Source organism: Tamandua tetradactyla, chromosome 1 (genome assembly GCF_023851605.1).
Source record: "Tamandua tetradactyla isolate mTamTet1 chromosome 1, mTamTet1.pri, whole genome shotgun sequence".
NCBI classification, from domain to species: domain Eukaryota; kingdom Metazoa; phylum Chordata; class Mammalia; order Pilosa; family Myrmecophagidae; genus Tamandua; species Tamandua tetradactyla.
Window position 1 is genome coordinate 14,903,014 of NC_135327.1, and position 22,398 is coordinate 14,925,411.

General features: G+C 38.5%; 1 protein-coding gene across 3 annotated transcripts in view; it reads right to left on the bottom strand.

Annotated features, from left to right (window-relative positions):
• Window positions 1–22,398, bottom strand: part of MANBAL (mannosidase beta like) — a 35,348-nt gene that overhangs the window by 12,415 nt on the left and 535 nt on the right. For 2 of the 3 annotated variants that reach the window (XM_077169186.1, XM_077169195.1), the window contains exon 2: window positions 7,327–7,532. In XM_077169186.1, the coding sequence (XP_077025301.1) occupies window positions 7,327–7,476 (150 nt within the window). In that variant the 5' untranslated portion in view covers window positions 7,477–7,532. Of the gene's footprint in view, window positions 1–7,326; window positions 7,533–22,372; window positions 22,396–22,398 lie in introns of those variants that run through there. The other variant, XM_077169202.1, reaches the window with a different exon arrangement.

The window sequence follows — 22,398 nt, forward strand, 5'->3', positions numbered from 1 at the left end:
AGAGAAACCCTGAACTTCATCGGCCCTTTCTTTGGAGTTAAGTTATCTTTCTCTGGATGCTTTAATTTGGACATTTTCACCATCCTAGAACTGTAAATTTGCAACTTATTAAATCTTCTTTTTAAAAGCTGTTCCATTTCTGGTATATTGGATTCCAGCAGCTTACAAACTAAAACAATGTGTGAGCTCCTTTAGGCGCCATCCTGGTCTCTCTTCTCATCTCCTCCATATTCTTTCCTTAGGTGACCTCATCCCCAACCAGGGCTTCAATTATATCTTATCAATTCCCAAATGTTGGTCAACATTCAGCCCAAACTCCCCTCCTGCATCAGGTCTGAAAATCCAACTGCCGAATTGACAGAACCCCTGCATGTTTCAAAAGTACCTGTTTAAAACTGAGCTCAATGGTGGGAATGTATAATGGTACAGCCGCTATGGGAGACAGTTGTGCAGTTCCTTAGAAAACTAAATATCGAGTTGCCCTATAACCTGGCAATTCCAATACTTGGTATGTACCCAAAAGAGCCGAAAGCAGTGACATAAACAGATATTTGCAGAACAATGTTCACAGCAGCATTATTCACAAATGCCAAGAGAAGGAAACAATCCAAGTACCCAGCAGCAGACAAACAAAATGTCCATAGTTTATATACATACTATGGAATATTACGCAGCAGTAAGATGAAATGAGGCACTGAAGCATATGACAACATAGATGAAACTTGAGGACATAATGCTGAAATAAGCCAGTCACAAAAGGATAGATACTGTATGACTTTGCTATTATGACCTTGGGGTAGTGATAAACTCAAAGGCTTATAATATAGAATAAAGGTGACACAGAGACACAGAAGCTAGAGATGGGTAAACGGTTGGCTAATGACATTGAACTTAAACATTGAAGGGAACGGAAAGAAATGAAGGCAGTTCATTAGTGGGTTTACATGATCGAAAGGGGTTGTATAGAGCCATGTATTACACCGATTAACACTGCAAATATAAACAAGTTCTTGCATGAACTACTTTGAAGGTATGAATCTTGTACAAATAGTCATTAATAGAGACGTATGGGGGAACATACTACTGAATGCTACAGTCTATATTTAACAGGAAGACATCAACAGTACCACAGCAATACTAGGGATAAATAATTGAGTGGGCGGGGGGGAGGAAAAATGTTAAGGGGAGGTTTGGTTTTTCTATCTGGTGAGGGTATGCTTATCGTTTATTTTTCTCTTCGGAGCAATGAAACGTGTCTAAAATTGAGAGTGTGGGTGATTGTACAACTAAGTGAGGATAACGTGAGACATAGATTGTTGACTTTGGACGTTACACATGATGGCCAATGGATAGAGGTGGCTGAAGGACGCGTTGAGAAGTATAATAGCGAACTGTGGTGTATACATATGATAGAATATTGTATGGTTACAGAAAGGAACTAAGTCGTGAGGCATGCAACAAGGTGAATGAAGCTTGGGGCATTATGTGGAGTAAAATAAGCCAGAAACAAATGAACAAATATTGTATGGTCTCTTTTAGATAATACTTATTTAAAAATTGGGGCATAGATTGTAAACTTTTATAGCCGTCACATTTAGTCTGGAGCTGCAAATCTTATTTCTAGACTTTGAGATGCTGTGCTATACATGCACAACCTGGTATTTCCCTGGAACTTTGGCTACCTATGTGACACCTAAGACTGAGAGTTGGAGTTCTGCAGCTCTGAAAGTTGGCACTGCTACATACAACAACTGTTAAAGAAGCCGAAATAGAGACAAGTTTCAATTAGAGATAACTGATCATCAGGCTTCATTTAGAGATAAGAATGAAGTAGATCAGGTCAGAACTAAGGAAAATCAGAATACAGAGTTAAGGATGACATTGACTCTATCTTAGAACTTCACCTCGCTTTTGGGGTCAAAGGAAGAGAGATTTATTTTGTCCAAATTCTAAATTTTCTGTAGCACTTAATTTAATTAATATCTGTCTTCATAGCTCATTTAAACAACCCAAACCTGTAGAGCCCAGAAGGGGAATGTGGGCTTGTAATTCTGTATAAGTTAGTGTAATACCAGATATATCCCAGAGTCTGTTGGGCAGATAATTTAAAACTACTGGCAAAGTCCCTTGAGGGATGGGAGAAAAAATATGGAACTATTAAACTTTACCTACCAGGGAAACCCCTGCACTGTGTCAAACAATACACTAAGCCCTTGATTTTTAGGCTTGCATCTGTGAAGTTCATGTATGTGGCAGAGAAGCTTAGCCTTCCTATAGGTATGACCAAGAGTTACTTCTGGAGGACCTCTTTTGTTGCTCAGATGTGGTCTCACTCTCTCTAAGCCCAACTCTGCAAGTGAAATCATCGTCCTCCCCGCTATGTGGGACATGACATCCCGGGGTGAAAGTCTCCTTGGCAGCATAGGAGATGACTCCCAGGGATGAGTCTGGCCCTGGCACCATTGGATCAACAATTCCATACTGACTGAAAGGGGGGAAAGAAGTGGAACAAATAAGGGGTCTGTGCCAGTCTGAAAGGATGTATATACCTAGAAAAGCCATGTTTTAATCCTAATCTCATTTTCTAAAGGCAGCCATTTCTTCTAATCCCTATCCAGCACTGTATATTTGAAACTTTAATTAGATCATCTCCCTGGAGATGCGACTCAATCAAGAGTGGTTGTTAAACTGATTAGGTGGAGACATGTCTCCACCCATTCCAGGTGGGTCCTGATTAGTTTACTGGAATCCTATAAAAGAGGAAACATTTTAGAGAATGGAGGAGATTTCAGAGAGAGCAGAACAGAACAACACAGGCACGAGAAGCAGAGGGTCAACCAGCCAGCGACCTTTGGAGATGAAGAAGGAAAGTGCCTCCCAGGGAATTTCATGAAACAGGAAGCCAGGAAAGAAAGCCAGCAGATGACTCTGTGTTTGCCACGTGCCTTTCCAGATGAGAGAGAAACCCTGACCATGTCTGCCATGTGCCCTTACAGCCAAAAGAGAAACTCTGACCGTGTTCACCATGTGCCTTCCCAGAGAGAGAAAACCTGAACTTCATCAGCCTTCTTGAATCAAGGTATCTGTCCCTGGATACCTTAGATCAGACATTTCTATAGACTTGTTGTAATTGGGACATTTTCTCAGCCTTGGAACTGTAAACTAGCAACTTATTAAACGTCCCTTTTTAAAAGCCATTCTAAGGCAACAGTGGCTCAGCAGGCAGAGTTCTCGCCTGCCATGCCGGAGACCCGGGTTCGATTCCTGATGCCTGCATATCCCAAAAAAATCATATTAAAAGCCATTCTGTTTCTCATATATTGCATTCCAGCAGCTAGCAAACTAGAACAGTATCAGTGTTTGAGAGAGTTCAAATAGAGTTCAGAGTCTACTCTGGAGGTCACTCTTGCGCCAGCTTCAGTTTGACATTGCTACCTGCCATAAGTTACCAAACCCCAACCAAAAACATTCTAGCCCATCCTAAAGAATACCTAGGGCAATACATAAGATTCTACAAAGGTTCTGTGCACTAGGAAACCTACAACCTTCAGATGGGTCCTGGACCAGATAAATCCTGAAACCTAGAGGGCCCAGCCTCCACAGAACATCAGCTAGTTCCATCTCCCGACTCCATATTATTAACAGCCCCTTCCAACATGAAAGTTGGAATGAGCATAGCCGAAATACCCCTAAAGAGTGGGAGAAAGATCAAAGGTTATACAGAGAAGATAGGGTTTAATAAATGAGTATGATCACTGAATCATGATTGTGCTGTGCTCTGAAATTCATTGCTTTCTTGTATATATGTCATTTTCCACAAGAAAAGAAAAACAAAAGTCAATCGTGATGAAATAAATAAATAAAAGAGAGAGAGAGAGAGAAATAAAGCATCAGTTCAAATAAAATCAAAAGGCTATTCTGGAAGCTACTTTTATGCAAGCTTCAGCTAGATATTGCTAATCACCACAGTTTGCCAAAACCATTCCGGTTTACCCTAAAGAACACCTACAGCTTTATCTGAGATTCTACAAAAGTTTCACAAACTAAGATTACTTTCTAGAAACCTACAATCTTTAGAGGGTTCCTATGCCAGATAAGTCCTGAAATCTAAAGGGGCCAGCCGCTCCAAGAACATCAACTATTTCTATCCCCCATCCCATACTAAAAACTCCCTTTTCCAACATGACAAGATTAGAATGGGTATAGCTCAAACACCCCTAAAGACTGGGAGAAGGATCAAAGGAGAAAGAGGAGTTATAACAGAGAAGATAGGATTTAACAAAGGAGTATGACTGCCTAATCATTATATTGCTATTTCTTTTAGTCGCCAGTGTCTTGGAGCAGCTAGAAGGAAAAAATTTTAAACTGTGGAACTATAACCCATACCAAACTCTGAAGTCTGTTCAATAACTACTTGTTACAATGTACTTTGAAATTTATTGCTTTATATATATATATATTTCACAATAAAAAATGTTTATAACAGTATGTTATCTTTGGTGTTTCAGAGAGGAAAACAAGAACATGTACAAACATACCACAAACATCTATGTGTATTTATACTTTCAAAAAGAAACAAAGGATAAACCAAAATAATAAAAATGATTACCTATGGGGGAGGAAGGGAATAGGGTGAAAAACATTAAGATTAAAAGAAACTTCCATGAATGTACCTCAGGTTATATAGTTTTAATTTTGGAAAATGTTTTATATAAATGTCTTATTTAATTTTAAATAATGAAATTCTAATTAAAAAAAAATTGGATCAAAAAGGAAAAACTCCAACCAAATCCAATCAAATTGAAGCAAATTCATCTAACTGTATCAGGATAATAGTATCTGTGCTGGTTTGAAACTATTCTATACCTCAGAAAAGCCATGGCCTTTTAATCCAATCCTGAGGGGACAGACCTATTGTTTGGTGGGACCCTTTGATTAGGTTGTTCCATGGAGATGTGATCCTGCCCATTCAAGGTAAGTCTTAATCAGCTTACTGGAGTCCTTTAAGAGGGAAACATTTTGAAGAAAGTTTAAGACACAGAGATGCAGAGGGAAAATGCCCTAGAAGGGGCCAGAAGCTGAGAGAGATGTCTGAAACCAGAAGCTGGGGGAAAGAAGGGTAACAGATGTCACAATGTGCCTTCCCATGGGACTGAGGGACCAGGATGCCAGCTTCCTTTCCTCCGAGAAGGTAGCCTCTTGTTGGTGTCTTAATTTGGACATTTTCACAGCCTTAGAATTGCAATTTGTAACTTATAAAAGCCAATCCATTTCTGATGTACTGCAGACACTGCTTCTGACAGCTTTAGCAAGTTGGAACATTATCCTATAGGGAGAAAAGAATTACTAACCACAGTACTTTGTACATCCTTACTGGGCCAAAAAGAACCACAAAAGAAATCTTATATTTCATCCTTAATCTTATTGTTATTAGTAAAAAATAATATATTTTTATACCATTTTAAATATAATAGGATATATTTACATTTTACTAATTTTTTAATGTTATTGGGAAACAAGATTTTCAGCTTGATAAAGAGATGTAAGGTACTAGTATAAAATAAAACTCTGTACTCAGCGAAAGAACTCATGACTTTTTCTCTTAAAAAATATTTATTTCCTACCTCTGTTCACTCAAAAAGCCTAGAAGCAATCACAGCTCAGTAGCAATGGCCAGCTCTAGTGTTTCCAAATACCATTTCCCACTCAAAAGAACTAGAGCTGTTTGGAAAAATGGCTGATTCCAGGATTGAGGGAGGAAATACACAAAATGAGCCTAGGACATCTTATTGAGCCTAGAACCAAGAAAGCCTTCAAAGAATAATGGGGTATATCAAAGAACAAAGATACCAACTTGAAGGGGATTCCACTGGTATAACTTCAGCATTAGAAAAAAATATTGATTAAAACATACTGGATATATAAAGACATATGTTCATAATTATACTAAAATCAAAGCCTCTGGGGTGTACAGGTGGTTCAGTGGTAGAATGCTTGTCTTCTATGCAGGAGACCCGAGTTCAATTCCCAGACCGTGCATCCCTCTCCCTTGCAACCCCCACAAAATTAAAGCTTCTGTAGTGAACATTGGAGGTTATGAGGACCTAACTCACTATTCTGAAAATTGATAAATAAAGGGGAAGAAACAAGGATTTATCCTGCCTTTCAAAACAGCATTTCTGAGTAATCACATAGGTGAAAAAGAAAAAAAGTTGTCTTCATTGAAAAATAAATGCAGAAGGAAATAATGGTTCTAAGCAATGATCATCATAGGATGCTAAAACCATTAGGTAAAAAGGTGAGAGGGGATTGTATAATGGACACCCAGTGTGGCACCTAGAGGAGCTGAAGCTCACAGGAAGCTCACAGGGGACATCAGGGAACTCACTGATCAACCCTAGAATCATTAAACATGTGATCACCAGACACCACGTGGCGCTGAGGACACGCAACAGAAGTACACAGCACCAGGTGGGAGGTATTTTCAACACATAACCGGACCTGAACTGAATCAAGTCTCAAAGTCTAACCTCCAGTTACTAGGAAATATAGGGCAGAGAAAGATATTAAACGATGCCCTAAGGAAGCAATCAACTAAGTCCTGCCTGTCGATATTGGAGATAACAAATGACCTGCTTTCTCCAACAAATCAGTGTCATGAGAAAAGGCTGGTGATGGAGGGAGGGTGTATAGTTGTACCAAAAAAAGGGACTTAGTCAAAACAAAAGAATCAATCTGACCATGTCAGATTTTAAGGTTTCTTAAAACCCTTCTAGGACTTGCTCACTCTGCCAGCTGGATCTCTTACCATGCCCCTCTCCCTCAGTGCTCCAGCCATACTCACCTTTATTCAAGTCTTTGATCTAGTTCATTCCTTTACTCCTTGGCTCCCTGGCATCCACACTCTCCTTGGAATACTGCCCTAGCCCCCTGCCCACTTCACATGACAGAAGCCTGCTCATCTTCTCAGGCTTAGCTCAAACACAGTACCCTGGAACTTCTCACGGGAGCACGTGTTCCAAAGGAGCACATGGAAGTATCTGTTTGATATCTGCCTGTCCTAAAGGGTTAGAAGGTCCTTGAAGGCATCTTTCAGCAGAGTCTGATGTGTAGTAGGCACTAAATAAAAAGCTGTGTAACAGATGCATGAATAAACCATAAGACATGAGGACCAATGCCACCAGGACTAGGTGGGAATTCTGGAGAACACTCAATTAATAATGCGCAACACAATCCCTTTTGACCTTGGCTGCTATAATATCTATTATTAGTACCTAGAACCCAGTCTGGCACCCAGAGGAGCTGAAGCTCACAGGAAGCACTCACCATCTCGTGGGACTTGGGAATGGGTACGATGATGGCCAGCACACAGATGAGCTGGAAGATGGCCCCCAGGAAGAGTCCAAACCGTAGTAGGTTCTCCAGGAAAGTGGGTTCAGGCACCTCAGGAGGTGAGAAGTCTAGGTCGGAGGCCATGGCCCAAGCTACCCACTGCCTGAGTTCTCTGATTCACCACTCTCCAGAGCCAACCCCTAAATGCAAAGGGTAAGGAGTTACATTTCTGCAATGACGTTCAAATGTTTCAGCAGTCATGTAAGCAAACACATACATACAAGAATATATAAAGCAATCATGGCAAAATGTTAAGATTTGAATCTAAATAGATATATGGATGGTACCATTCTTTCAACTTTTGTGTATGTTTGAATTATAAAAAAATACAAACTTGGGGAAAATGAATAAATGCAAAGGGAAACACTTAGACAAAAAGTTCAAATCAACATATGTTTACTGAAGGCCTGCTATGTTTCAGGTATTGTTGGTTCATTCTTTATTCATCTGGTCATTAATTCAACAAATATTTATTGAACACCAAGTGCTGGGGGAATAAGAGTGAGCAAAACAGACAAATCTCTGCTCAGTGGGAAGACAGACAATGAACAAATCAGATGCCATGTATATGTTAGGTGGTGATAATCGTTTTGAAAAAAATGTAAGGGCATCACTTTATTTGATATGAGGTAGCAAGAAGTGCCTCTCTGAAAAAGCCATGGGAATGAAGTGGCAAAGATGTGAAGTGAGAAGGCATAGTACAGGCAGAGAGAGAAGCAACTATAAAGGCCCTGGGGCAGGAGAACGTGACCGTGACCAGTATGGCCAGGAGGAGTGATCAGGAGGGAGAGTAGAGGAGGTGAGATCAGAGAGGCAAAGGGGCTGTGACAAATCTTGTAGGACTTTGACATACCCTGTTAGAGTAAAATATAAAGCTATTCTCCCCTACATGGGATATTACTGCCAGGGATGAGCCTCCTTAGCACTGAGAGAATATTACCAACTGCTAATCACTGATACATTCAGAGAAAGACCTGGATCAAAAGGGGGAAAATTAAATAAAATAGAGTTTCTATGGCTAACAGAGTTCAAATAGAGTTGGAAGGTCATTCCGGAGGTTACTCTTCGGCAAGTCTCAGCCAGATTTCACAAACTGCCATAGTATGCAAAGCCTCAAACGAAAGTGCTCCTGAGGGCCCCAGGGACATCCGGACCACACAGGCAAGCCACATGCTACATGAAAGCAACACTCAGCAGGCTCTAACTGGGTATCTACGAAAAGCTATTTCTCCAATATAATGTAGTTATACCCACTTATAAATTTCATAGTCATGATTCTTCTACAACTTTTACCTGAACCTATAATTTTCAGTTTACTTATTAAGTTTATTTCTCAGTGATTTAAAGCCTCCAGACTCTGCCTATGTGGAATGAGTCTTGAAACCCAGCAAGTAGGCGATCAAATTCCACTCTCCAGTTCTTCTGGCTTGCCCTGGACAACTAACAGAAAGATAAGGATGGATCAGCACCATCTCCAAAGCAAGGAGTATCTTCAATGGCAAGCAAAATAATTTCATTCCTCTGCCCCATAATATATACGTTCCTCCATAGCTTGAAGCAACCAGAGTGATGTTATCCCAAATCCCTCAAGACTGAGGAATAAACAAAAATAAGGGGGGGTTGTAACTACTGACTACAGCATATTTATTGTTATTTTAGTTATCTTGTGATAACTAATTTGTAATATTACTATAAAAAGAAAAAAAAAGTGCCATCATCCATTGTAACAAATTCCACACCAATGCAAGCAGTATTTGTAGAATGGTGTATGGGAATCCTGTATTTGATGCATGATTGTTCTGTAAATCCACAACTTCTCTAATAAAGAAAAAACACATATATATACATGTATTTATAGAGAGGAGCACGCAAGTGAGTGTGCATGCATACACCATGGAAGGGTTTTGGGCAGAGAGTGACACAATCTCACTTACATTCTGAAGGCATAGGGTCGGGGAGGACAAAAAGTAGGGGGCAGAGTAAACACAGGGAGACCGGTAAGAAGGCTATGCCAGTAACTCAGACAAGAGATTCGGATGGCTTGGACCAGAGAGACAGTGGTAGTGGCAGAAGGTCTAACCGCCACCCAACTCTCTAGCCTTTCCTTCGACCAGGGCCCCAACTTCTAATAACCTGGTCAAGCTGGGATGATTATTCATGGTTCTGCAAGAACACTGGGCCTTTGTGTAGACTGTGCACTTCGCCAAGGATCCACTTTCCATCTTTGTCTGTTTGATAACTCCCCAGCCCCGACCCCCACCCCACTCTATTTCCAGTGCTGAGCTCAAGTGTCACCTAGCAAGCCTTTCTTGTCTGCCATCCTCTCCCCTCTCCCACCCCCCACCCCGAGTATGAAAGAACTGCTCCCACCTAACCATGACACCCACAATAAAAAGGAGACAAACTTATTTTAGAACCTGGCTCTTTTAACTCCAAAGCCCTTTGAGTTTTCAGAAGTCTATGCCACAATGCAATTTCTGCTAAATATGTGCTGTCCAATATGATGGCCACGAGCCACATGTGACTACTGAGCATGTGAAATGCAACTGGTCCTAACTGAGATGGCCATTAAAAATACACCCAATTCCAAACAAACATCCAATTCCAAAGACCAATAAATACTGGGTGTTGGGATTGAATCCTGTGCCTCACAAAAGGCAAGTATAGGTTCCAACACCTGACCTGTGGGTGTGGACAGACTGTAAATAGGATTCTTGAGAATATTTCTTCAATTAAGGTGTGGCCTAACATAGATCAAGTTGAGTTTTAATCTGCCTCGAGTCCTTTATAAGCAGAATGAAATTCAAACACAGAGAGAGCCATGGGAACAGTAAGAGACTGGAAGTTCAGAGAACACAGAGGGAAAAGGAGAAGACACCACCATGTGCATTGCCATGTCACAGAAAAGCCGAGGACCAAGGACGCCAGGAGCCATCCCTAGGATGCCACAGCTGTCAAGGAGAAAGCCTTGATTTTGGATATCCAACCTCAGAACCATGAGCCAATAAGTTCCCATTGTTTAAGTCAACTTGTATGCTATTGCTTTTTTTTTTTTTTTTTTAATTTTTTTATTAACGGAAAGAAAAAAAAAAGAAATTAACACAACATTTAGAAATCATACCATTCTACATATGCACTCAGTAATTCTTAACATCATCACATAGATGCATGATCATTGTTTCTTAGTACATTTGCATCGGTTTAGAGGAACTAGCAACACAACAGAAAAAGATATAAAATGTTAATATAAAGAAAAGAAATAAAAGTAGTAGTAATAGTAAAAAACAACAACAACAAACAAACCAACAAGCAAACAAAAACAAAAAAAACCCTATAGCTCAGATGCAGCTTCATTCAGTATTTTAACATGATTACTTTACAATTAGGTATTATTGTGCTGTCCATTTTTGAGTTTTTGTATCTAGTCCTGTTGCACAGTCTGTATCCCTTCAGCTCCAATTACCCATTGTCTTACCCTGTTTCTAACTCCTGCTGAACTCTGTTACCAATGACATATTTCAAGTTTATTCTCGAATGTCCGTTCACATCAGTGGGACCATACAGTATTTGTCCTTTAGTTTTTGGCTGGATTCACTCAGCATAATATTCTCTAGGTCCATCCATGTTATTACATGGTTCATAAGTTTATCTTGTCTTAGCGCTGCATAATATTCCATCGTATGTATATACCACAGTTTGTTTAGCCACTCTTCTGTTGATGGAGATTTTGGCTGTTTCCATCTCTTTGCAATTGTAAATAACGCTGCTATAAACATTGGTGTGCAAATGTCCGTTTGTGTCTTTGCCCTTAAGTCCTTTGAGTAGATACCTAGCAATGGTATTGCTGGGTCGTATGGCAATTCTATATTTGCTATTGCTTTTAACAGGTGAAAAATTAAAATACTGGATTAAATAAAATAAATTATTAAAATTAATTTTAGTTGTTTCTTTTGACTTTTTCAAAAAGCAAAAGTTGTTATAAAGCTACTAGAAAACTTTAAATTACACATGTGGCCTGCATTCTATTTCTATGGAATGACCCTGGCTAAAGGGATTGTCCAAAAGACATTCCTCCAGTTTGGATATGCTGCTTCACTGCTTTGCAACATTTTTCCAACATGAAGGAGAAGTGACTGATGGATAATAAAGATTATCTTTTAAGTACACAGAGTGGAAATGCATATTGCTTCCCTTTCAACCAGGTCACTTTGAAAGGTCATGTGTCTGTGCCAACAAGGTGGCCACTTTTCAGATCAGTTCTGTCTTCTTTGGGAATGCCTGTCAAAATCTAAGGCCTGCTCTTTTCAGAATTCTAACAGCTGGCAGATCTTTATCCACCCAGGAAGCACTGATTTCTGGAAAGAACCCAACATCATCTGGACCCAAGCGTGGTGAATCAGGTGGGGGATCAAGCTCAGGGATACCATTTCTGGTCAAATACAAAATAGGATGCTCAGATACCATGCAGAAGGTTTGGGTGGCTCATAAAATGGCCCTGCAGTGAATTCCAAGGCAGCTGTGAGAACAGCTTCCCTGGATTCAATGCACAGCCTCTACAAGGCACTGCCACTTGAATACCAAGAATGCTCTCGCACTTCTGTAGAGCTGCATCTCATAAAGTACACACTTTTTAAAATACTTTGGCCCTAAGCTTCATGCTTAAATTGTAACATGCCTACAGGGTTTGTTAATACCTACATTTACTAGTGTTACTAAGAGCAAGACTTATGAATTATGAATATTTGAAGTAGAACATTAGAAAGATGTAGCCAGGAATCAGAAAATGTGGGCACAAGCCCTGTCTCTGTCAGCAAGTGCTTAGACTTTGGGCCCATCCCTTGACCTCTTAGAGACTTAAAGTCCTCTTTAAGCAACAACATCCATTCGAAGATATAATGCATTTAAGCCATTTTTTAGTGGCAATTAGGCAAAATATAATAAGAGCCATAAAACTAATTATATCCTTTGACTGAACAACTCACTTCCTAGAATTTAGAGTAAGGAAGCAATTCAAAAGAAGAAAAAGTTCATGGCAGCACTATTCATAATATGAAAAACAGGAAGCAGCTGAAGTGTCTGACAATAAGGAAGTAGTTAACTCAATTATGGTGCATCATGGTATATCTGCCCTTCCCACCCCCAGCACTTAAATGGCACAGTATATCAAGGTAGTGGGAATTCTTTGCAAACTAATATTAATTGAAAAAGTAAACAACCATAAAAATAGTGATCATAACTGTATACAAACTGTAATTCCAAATGGCTAAAGCTCAAAAGAACCACTGAAAAATGTAAATTGTTGCTGTTAAGGTAAAGTGGTTGCGAGTTTTAATTTTCTGGAAAATTATTGAGACATGGATCAAATATAAAATAGGAGATCCACCTCCTATCTACTTCTTTCACAAGACTTGTTAGGGTCTAATGAAGTACTGTCCAACAGAACTTTCTGTGACGATGGTAATGTTCTGTATCTGTACTTCTCAATACAGTAGCCACTAGCCACATATGGCTATTAATTAAAATGTGATTAATGGGAATGAGGGATTGAACTTCTAATTTTATTTCCTTTTAATTAATTTAAATATGAATTGTCACATGAGGTAAAGGCTCCCATATCAGACAACACAGGTAGAATGGGGGTTGGGGGTTGTGAAAAGGTTCCGGAAAACATAAAATAATCTATTTATATACACACTGTATGCTTTAGAACTCTCATCTAGTTTCCTCTGTACCCCTGCCCTTTACCTCCAGCCAGCCTCTTCTTTTGCTTTTTCTTTCCTGATTACAGAAGTCGTAGTCCCACTCATCTTTCAGATCTCAACCAGAAGGTGCTTCCTCCCCGACTCCCTTATGACTGGTTTGCTCCCCTACCATTACTGCAGCAGCAGCAGCAGTAAGTGTATCATTTGCCAGGTGTACAGAGCACTTTACAGCCAGCATCTCATGCAACTTCACTGCCTCCCTGGGAGGTGGGTATTACTGATGAGGATAAGGAAACCCAGGTTGGGAGAAGTTAGGTGGCTTATCTGGGGATTTCTTGACTGGTAATTAGCAAAGTCAGCATTCAAACTCAAGCAGGCTGGTTCCTCCAGAGCCTTCACTTTTACCCACTAGGTCAACAGCTTTCAAACTGCAGGCAGCGACCCACTAGCGAGTCATAGAAATCAGTTAGTGGTTTGCAACCAGATTTTCTTTTTTTTATTTTATTAACCAGCAGTTTTATTTAATGAAATAAATGACATCAGAAAATATCATTGTATCAAATTAATAAGGGTCAGTACTACGTCTTGAAGATTTTTTCAGTTAAATCCATCTTCATCTAAGTATGTATGGTCTGGGTCAAAATTTAAAATTGTATTTTTTATTGTTGAGAAACACTACACTGGAGTCTACTGTTTTTTATTTGATCCATTGTATTTGCCCCATTGTAAGCTCCTGGACCACAAGGACCCTATGTGCATCTTGAGTGTGTCCCAAGGTTTAACTCATGAACCTTTGGTATATGATGACTAGGCTGCTGTTTCCCACCTTTAAAGCAAGAGCAGATGTCTCATTTAACAATGAGGAAGAGGTGGAAGAGCTGAGAGGCCCTGGGGCTTCCTTAGGTTCCCCCAGTAAGTCAGGACAAAGCTGGGCTTTCTGAGGAGTGTGGGTTGATGTGACACCACTGCAGTGTCTCTAGACATGTGGTGCTCCAGATTTGCTTGAGGGCAGAGGTTTTATACATTGGGGTACTCTCCATACTCCTACCGGAAGATGATGGAAAGTACATACCCACTTATCATTAAATGTGGTAGGCAATTTTAAAGGTACTGGACCTCCTGAGACTTATCACTAAATGCCAGGCAATGATGTTGTGAGATAGTCATTCACTGGGCCAATATTTATTGAGCACCTACTATGTGCCGTTGCTATTCTAGTCCTTGCCCTCATGGAATTCCATCTAAACACACATACAATTAACAAAACTGGTAAACCTTTAGCTACACTGGCCAAGAATAGAAAAGACTCAATCAGGAATGAAAGCAGGCACATTGCTACTAAACTGAAATAAAAAAGATCATAAGAGAATATTATGGACAATCATATATCACAAAATCATATGTCACACATTAGATAACTTAGATGAAATGGAAAAATTCCCAGAAACATACAAATTACCAAAACTGACTCAAGAAGAAAGAAAAAAATCTGAAAAGACCTGCAACAAGAGAATTACTCAGTAATCAAAAAACTTCCAAACAAAGAAAAGCCAAGGACCTGAGAGCTTCACTGGTGAATTCTACCAAACATATAAAGATTTAAAATATCCTTCTCAAACTCTTCCAAAATATAGAAGACAGGATTAACAAAGCCAGACAACGACATTACAAACTAAGATCAACTTCCCTTATAAATATAACGCAAAAATCTTCAACAAAATACTAGCAAACTGAATCTAGCAGCATAATAAAAGAATTATTCACAATGACAAGTGGGATTTATCCCAAGAATGCAAGAGTGGTTCAATATATGAAAATCAACCAATGTAATACACCATATGAATCAAATAAAGGAAAAAAAAAAACAGCAACACACAATTACCTCAACTGATGGAAAAAAAAACACCTAACAAAATCCCTTTATGATAAAATACTCAACTAACTAGGAATAGAGGGAATTTCTAAAACCTGATAAAGGGCATCTGTGAAGAACACACAGTTAACATCATATTCAATGGTGGAAAACTGAAAACTTTCCCCTAAGAACAGGAACAGTCACATCACTTCTAGTCAACATAGTACTGAAGTCCTTGACAGTGCAATTAGGCAAGAAAAAGAAATACAAGGCATCTGAATTAGAAATCAAAAAGTAAAATTATACCTATTCACAGATGACATAATCATATACATAAAGAACATCCTAAAGAATTCACACACATACACACACACAAATGAGAGGCAATAAATTCAATAAAGTTGCAGGATACAAGATCAACCTACAAAAACAATATAATTTGAAAAGGAAATTAAGAAAACATTTCCATTTACAAAAGCATCTAGAAAAATAAAATACCTAAGAATAAATTTAACCAAGGAAGTACAAGACTTGTACACTAAAAACAACAAAATGTTGTTGAAAGAAATTAAGAAAGACCTAAATAAATGGAAAGACATCCCATGTTCGTGAACTGGAGGACTTAATGTTAAGATGACAATAACACCCAAATTGATCTACAGATTCAGTGCAATTCCTACCAAAATTCCAACCACCTTTTTGCAGAAATGGACAAGCTGATCCTAAAATTCATACGGAATTGCAAACAGCCAAAGCAATCTTGAAAAAGAACAAAGCTGGAGGACTCAAACGTCTCAATTTTCCAAAACTTACTACAAAGCTACAGGAATCAAAACAGTGTGATACTGGAGTAAAGACAGACATACAGATGGAATAGAATAGAGAGTTCAGAGATAAACTCATACAACCATGGTCACCCAATTTTTGACAAGGGGATCACTCAGTGGGGAAAAGAATAGTCTTTTTAACAAATGGTGTTGGGACAAATGGATATCTACATGCAAAAGAATGAAGCTGGATCCTTACCTCACAACATGTACAAAAACTAACTCACAGTGCATCAAAGTCCTAAATGAGATAAAACTATAAAACTCTTAGAAGAAAGGAGTATAAGAGCACCAGAGTAGAAGCATGGAGACTAGTTAGGAGGCTACTATAACATTCAAAAAGGGATGCTCCCCTCCCAGGGTTGAGACTGGCCCTGATGCCAAGGGATGGACAAAGCCTTCCAGACTAAAAGGGGGAAAAGAAATGTAACAAAATAAGGTATCAGTGGCTAAGAAAGTTTAAATGGAGTTGAGAAGCTATTCTGGAGGCTACTCTTAATGTATGCTTCAGCTACATATTGCTAACTGCCATGGTTTGCCATACCCCAACTAACATCATTTTCCTGTTAACCCTAAAGAATACCCATGGCTCTAACGGAGACTCTACAAAAGTTTCATGTACCAAGTTTACTTTCCTGAAACTTATAACCTTTAGAAGATTCCTAGGCCAGATAAATCCTGAAACCCAGAGGGCCAGCCTTTCCAACAATTTCAACTATCTCATTCCTCTATCATATATTGCTGACATTTCTTTTCAACATGAAAAAGTTAGAATAGGCATAGACCAAAGACCCCTACAGATTAGGATCAAAGGAGGAGGAGTTATAACAGAGAAGACAAGACAAGATTTAATAAATGGGGTGGGTCATGGTGGCTCAGCAGGCAAGGATGCTTGCCTGCCATGCCAGAGGACCCGGGTTCGATTCCCGGTGCCTACCCATGTTAAAAAAAAAAAAAGATTTAATAAATGGGTATGACTGCTGAATCACTATGATGATATTTCTTTTAGCTTCCAGTGTTTTCAAATGCTAGAAGGAAAAGACTGAAAATGTGGAATGATAACCGATATTAAAACTTTAAAATACATTCTCTAATTACTTGTTAAAATGTACTTTGAAAATTATCGTGCTTTTTTTGCATATATGTTATATTTCACAATAAAACCTTTTTTTTTTTAAAGGGATGCTCGCACCAGCGTAGCCACAGTGGAGGTGGTAAATTCTCAGATTATGGATATATTTCAACGAGAAAGCCAACTGGATTGTTGAGGTGAAACCTAAAAGAGAGAAGCTACAATAATCCCTGAGGGCAATGAAACTACTCTGTTATGATACTGTAATGATAAATACAAAACATTACACATTTGTCAAACCCAGAGAACTTTACAACACAAATAAATCTTAAACTAGGCAATTTCTTTAAACTTTTTTTATTGTACAGTATAACATATACACAAAACAAAGAAATAAAAAAGCAATAGTTTCCAAAGCACTCTTCAACAAGCAGTTACAGGACAGATCCCAGAGTTTGTCATGGGCTACTGTCCGATCCTCGGATTTTTCCTTCTAACTGCTCAAGAATATAGGAAGCTAGAGGGCTTAAATATTTTTTTATCATCACAACTGACTTTTTTTCTTTCATTTTTTTTGTGAAAAATAACATATATACAAAAAAGCTATAAATTCCAAAGCACTGTACCACAATTAGTTGTAGAACATATTTCAGAGTTTGACATGGATTACAATTTCACAATTTTAGGTTTTTACTTCTAGCTGCTTTAAAATATTGGAGACTTAAAGAGATATCAATTTAATGATTCAGCATTTATATTCATTTGTTAAATCCTATCTTCTCTGTATAACTTCACCATTACCTTTGATCTTTCCATCCCTCCCTTTAGGGGTGTTTGGGCTATGGCAATTCTAAATTTCTCATATTCAGGGGTTGGTCACTAATATGGGGTAGAAAGATGGAACTATCTAGCTGGGCTAGGTTTCAAGGATTGGCTGGAATAGTCCTGGTTGGGGTTTGGCAGGTTATGATAGGTAGCAAGGTCTAACTGAAGCTTGTGTAACAGCAACCTCCAGAGTAGCCTCTCGACTCTATTTGAACTCTCTCTGCCACTGATACTTTATTAATTATACTTACTTTTCCCCTTTTGGTCAGGATGGAATTGTTGATCCCACGGTGATGGGTCTGGATTCATCCCTCAGAGTCATCTCCCACGTTGCCAGGGAGACTTTCACCTGTATGTCATGTCCCACGTAGAGGGGAGGGCAACAATTTCCCTTGCAGAGTTGGGCTTAGAGAGACTGAGGCCACATGTGAGCAACAAAAGAGGTCCTCCAGAAGTAACTCTTAGGCATACCCGTAGGTAATCTAAGCTTCTCCGCTACCTACATAAGTTTCACAACAGTAAGCCTCAAGATCAAGGGCATGACCTATTGATTTGGGTGTCCCTAAAGTTTGACACAGTATCAGGGGATTCCCTGATGGTAAGGTTTAATAGTTCCATATTTTTCTCCCATCCCTCAGGGGACTTTAATGTAGGCAAATTTTTGAAAAGTCATTTAGGAGGTTGGGGTATCTAGGATGGAATGCAGAATGTGACAAAAGAATCTAAATGTATTAAAATGTATGAAAGAACCTCACCGAAGGGGTTGGGGGAATAAAGGTAGATCTAAGTAACTTTGGAAATGAATAGAGTCTAAAGGCAAAACAAACTATACATAAATAGTGTCCTAGTGGAGTTTTCCATAGAAGTACAAGTTAACAATTCTGAAACCACTTAATTGAACAAATAAGTAAATTGACAGTGGATGATGAAAGCAAGCTTTGTCACTGTTGAAGCGGGAGCTTTAGAGACAAGCAAGAGAAAGAGGCTAGAATGATCCATGCGGCAATAGATAAGAGTCAGAGACATCAGTATGAACTCATGTTTAGCTTAATACAGAGACAGGTGGTTACATATAGAAATATTTGTAGATATGTACATATATGGGTTAATATATACTAACATATATTTCCTTACTCTGTCATCTGAAAGCACCGAGAAGCAAGGAGACCCCAATAGCAAAGAGCATACCTAGTGTCCAGATCTTGGTTTCTAATACCATTTTCCAAAAAAAGGAATCAGGGTTCCTTGAAGAAATGGCTGATTCTAGAGCTAGATCAGGAAATACACAAGATAAGCCTGGAGCATCTTGTAGCAACAGAAAGCAAGAAAGTACTAAAAAATAAAAATAAAATTTAAAAAACAACCAAACAACAAGGGGGTACAGAAGACAAATGAAAGCTCTCCCAATGGCTAAAGATGAAACAATTTTGACAAAATAAAATAATCCTATATTATAACCCAGAGCATTAAATAAATATCCATGAGTCTATACTGTCATAAATAAAGTATTCCAAAAATAAATAAATAAATAAATAGGGAAGAACAGACAAATTGCCCAGGCAGAAGAATTCCAAGTAATTTATGCTACATACTCTGCCCCTAAGTATCTTAAGTGGGTGGTTCATAATGACTTTCTTCCTAAGAGTACAAGCAAGGGAAGGGAAAAAAAGAGTAATTTTATAGTGGAAAAGCCTGACAAACACTACTACCTCCAGTTAGGTGATCAAGATTAATATCAGCAGTGATGTCATATTGATAGCATGTACCCTTGTATGATGAGAACAGCACTTTACCGTATTCTTAAAACTGGTCTGGATAGGACCAAAGTGAATCAGAATACTGGGTAAAGGATGATATGGTCCACATTTTAAAACTTCAACTTCTGTGTGAGACCAAAGAAAGAGATGTTTATTGGTATAAAATGCGCATTTTGGGTAGCACATTATCTAATTTAACTTGTATGGTCAGTTTTTTTGAACACCATAATTACATGGAATCTTGAATAGGGTGTGAGGTCTTGTTGGTTTGTACAGGTTAGTGTGATGTCCCAATATATCGCAGAGTGATTTAGGCAAAGAATAAAGAAGTATTTTCAAAGTCCCGTTGGGGGACTGGGAGAAAGGAGGAAATATTACACTTCCCCATCTGGGGAATTTCTGATATTCTTGCAAGCAGTGGGGATAACCAACTCAATAGGCTGAGCCCTCAGTCTTGGGGTTCACCCTTACGTAACTTACTGCTGCAAAGGAGAAGCTAAGCCTACTTATAATTATTACTAGGAGTCACCCCCAGACAACCTCTTGCTGCTCAGATGTGGTCTCTCTCTCTCTAGTCAACTGGGCAGGTGAACTCACTGCCCTCCCTACTACATGGAACATGATTCCCATGGGTATAACTCTCCCTGGTATTGTGGGACAGGACTCCTGGATGAGCCAGGACCCAACATCAAGGGATTGAGAAAGTCTTTCTGACAAAAAGACAGAAGAGAGAAATGAGACAAAATAAAGTTTTAGTAGTTGACAGATTTCAGAGTTGAGAGGTTATCCTGAAGGTTATTTTTATGCATATCCATTTTTAGTTTATGGTGTATTGGAGTAGCTGGAGGGAAGTACCTGAAATTGCTGAATGTGTTCAAGTGGCCTTGACTCTTGAAGACTACTGTATAATTATCTTTCACAATGTGACCATATGATTGTGAAAACCTTGTAGCTGACACTCCCTTTATCCAGGGTATGGATAGACAAGTAAAAAAAATAAGGATAGCAAATGGATAATAGCGGGATAAAGGGTAAAAAATAGGGTAGACTGAAATACTAGTGGTCAGAGAGAGAGGGAGGTAATAGGTATGGGATGTATGAGTTCTTTCTTTTTATTTCTTTTTCTGGAGTGATGCAAATGTTCTAAAAATGATTATGGTGATGAATACACAACTATGTGATGATATTGTGAGCCACTGACTGTGTACTACGGATGGATTGTGTGTGAGTATTTCTCAAAAAAAAATTTTTTTAAAAATATGCAGACAAAAATAAATGAGTTAATTAAAAAAAATTATCAGTCTAACAAGAGAAAAATATCAGACAAATCGACAAAACTTTCAGGAGCATCAAAAACAAGCCAGGTATGAGAAACTGTAACAACAAAGAAAAGACTAAGGAAACATAACAACTAATGTTAACACAGTATCCTGGATATAGATATTTGCATGCCCATGTTCATAGTAGCATTATTCACAATAGCAAAAAGACTGAAGCAACCCTAAATGTCCATCAACCAACGTATGAATAAACAGAATGTGGTATATCCATACAATGGAAAATTACTCAGCCATAAAAAAAAAGAAATGAAGTGCTAATATATGCTACAACATGGTTGAGCCCTGAAAACATCATGCTGAGTGGAAGACACAAGACAAATATTGTATGATTTCTCTTACATGAAATAATTAGAATAAGCAAATTCACAGAGACAAAGAATAATGGTTAGCAGGGCCAGAAGAAAGAGGGAATAAGGGGCTATCCCTTAATGGGAACGGAGCTTCTACATGGGATGTGACGAAATTTTTTGGAAATAGTGGTGAAAGTTATACAGCAAAGTCGATGTACTTAATGACAGAACTGCACACTTAAAAATGGCTAAGTGTAGAATGAACTGAGACTCAGCATCAAGAGATTGAGAAAACCTTCTCGACCAAATGGGGGAAGGGCAAAATGAGACAAAATCAAGTGTCAATGGCTGAGAAATTCCAAACAGAGTCTAGAAGTTATCCTGGAGGTTATTTTTATGCATTAAATAGATATCATCTTGTTTGCCAAGATGTAATGGAGAGGCTGGAGGAAAGTGCCTGAAAATGTAGAGCTGTGTTCCAATAGCCATGTTTCTTGAACATGACTGTATAATGATAGTTTTCATAATGTGACTGTGTGATTATGAAAACCTTGTGTCTGATGCTCCTTTTATCTACCTTATCAACAGATGAGTAAAACAAATGAAATAAAAATAAATAATAGGAGGAACAAATGTAAAATAAATTTAGATTGAGATGCGAGCGATAGATGAAAGGGAGGGGTAAGGGGTATGGTATGTATGAATTTTTTTCTGTTATCTTTTTATTTCTTTTTTGAATTGATGCAAATGTTCTAAGAAACGATCATGATGATGAATATGCAACTATGTGATGATATTGTGAATTACTGATTATATATGTAGAACAGAACGATCAAAAGTTAAGAATGCTTGCGTTTGTTTGGTGGTATTAAAAAATAATAATAAATAAATAAATAAAAAGGCTAAGTGTGATGTTTATATCTAATTTACCACAATAAGAAGTCATCTGAAACAGCCTGGGGAATATAAAAACCGGTACCAGGAGGAGTTATTCAACTTTTCAGAAATGGACTGTATACCCAGACCTGTCCCATTGAAACAAATTCCCAAGATCTGCTCAGAATTGGGTTCTAATTTCATTCTGTGCAAAGCTAAGTCATTTCCTAGAATAAAGTCACAACTGGTATCCAATGGGCTGTAAATGATGTGCAGATGACCCGGAAAATATAATTATTAAATCCGAATACTACCATCACTTAAAACCACTTAAAAACTGTGAGATTTCACATAAAGATTCATTTCCCGCTTCTCTAGTACAGAATTATTTCACCCAACAAAAGCAATGTTTAGCTACTAAGTTCTCTACATTCACCATCTCGCTTATTCCTCGGAACAACC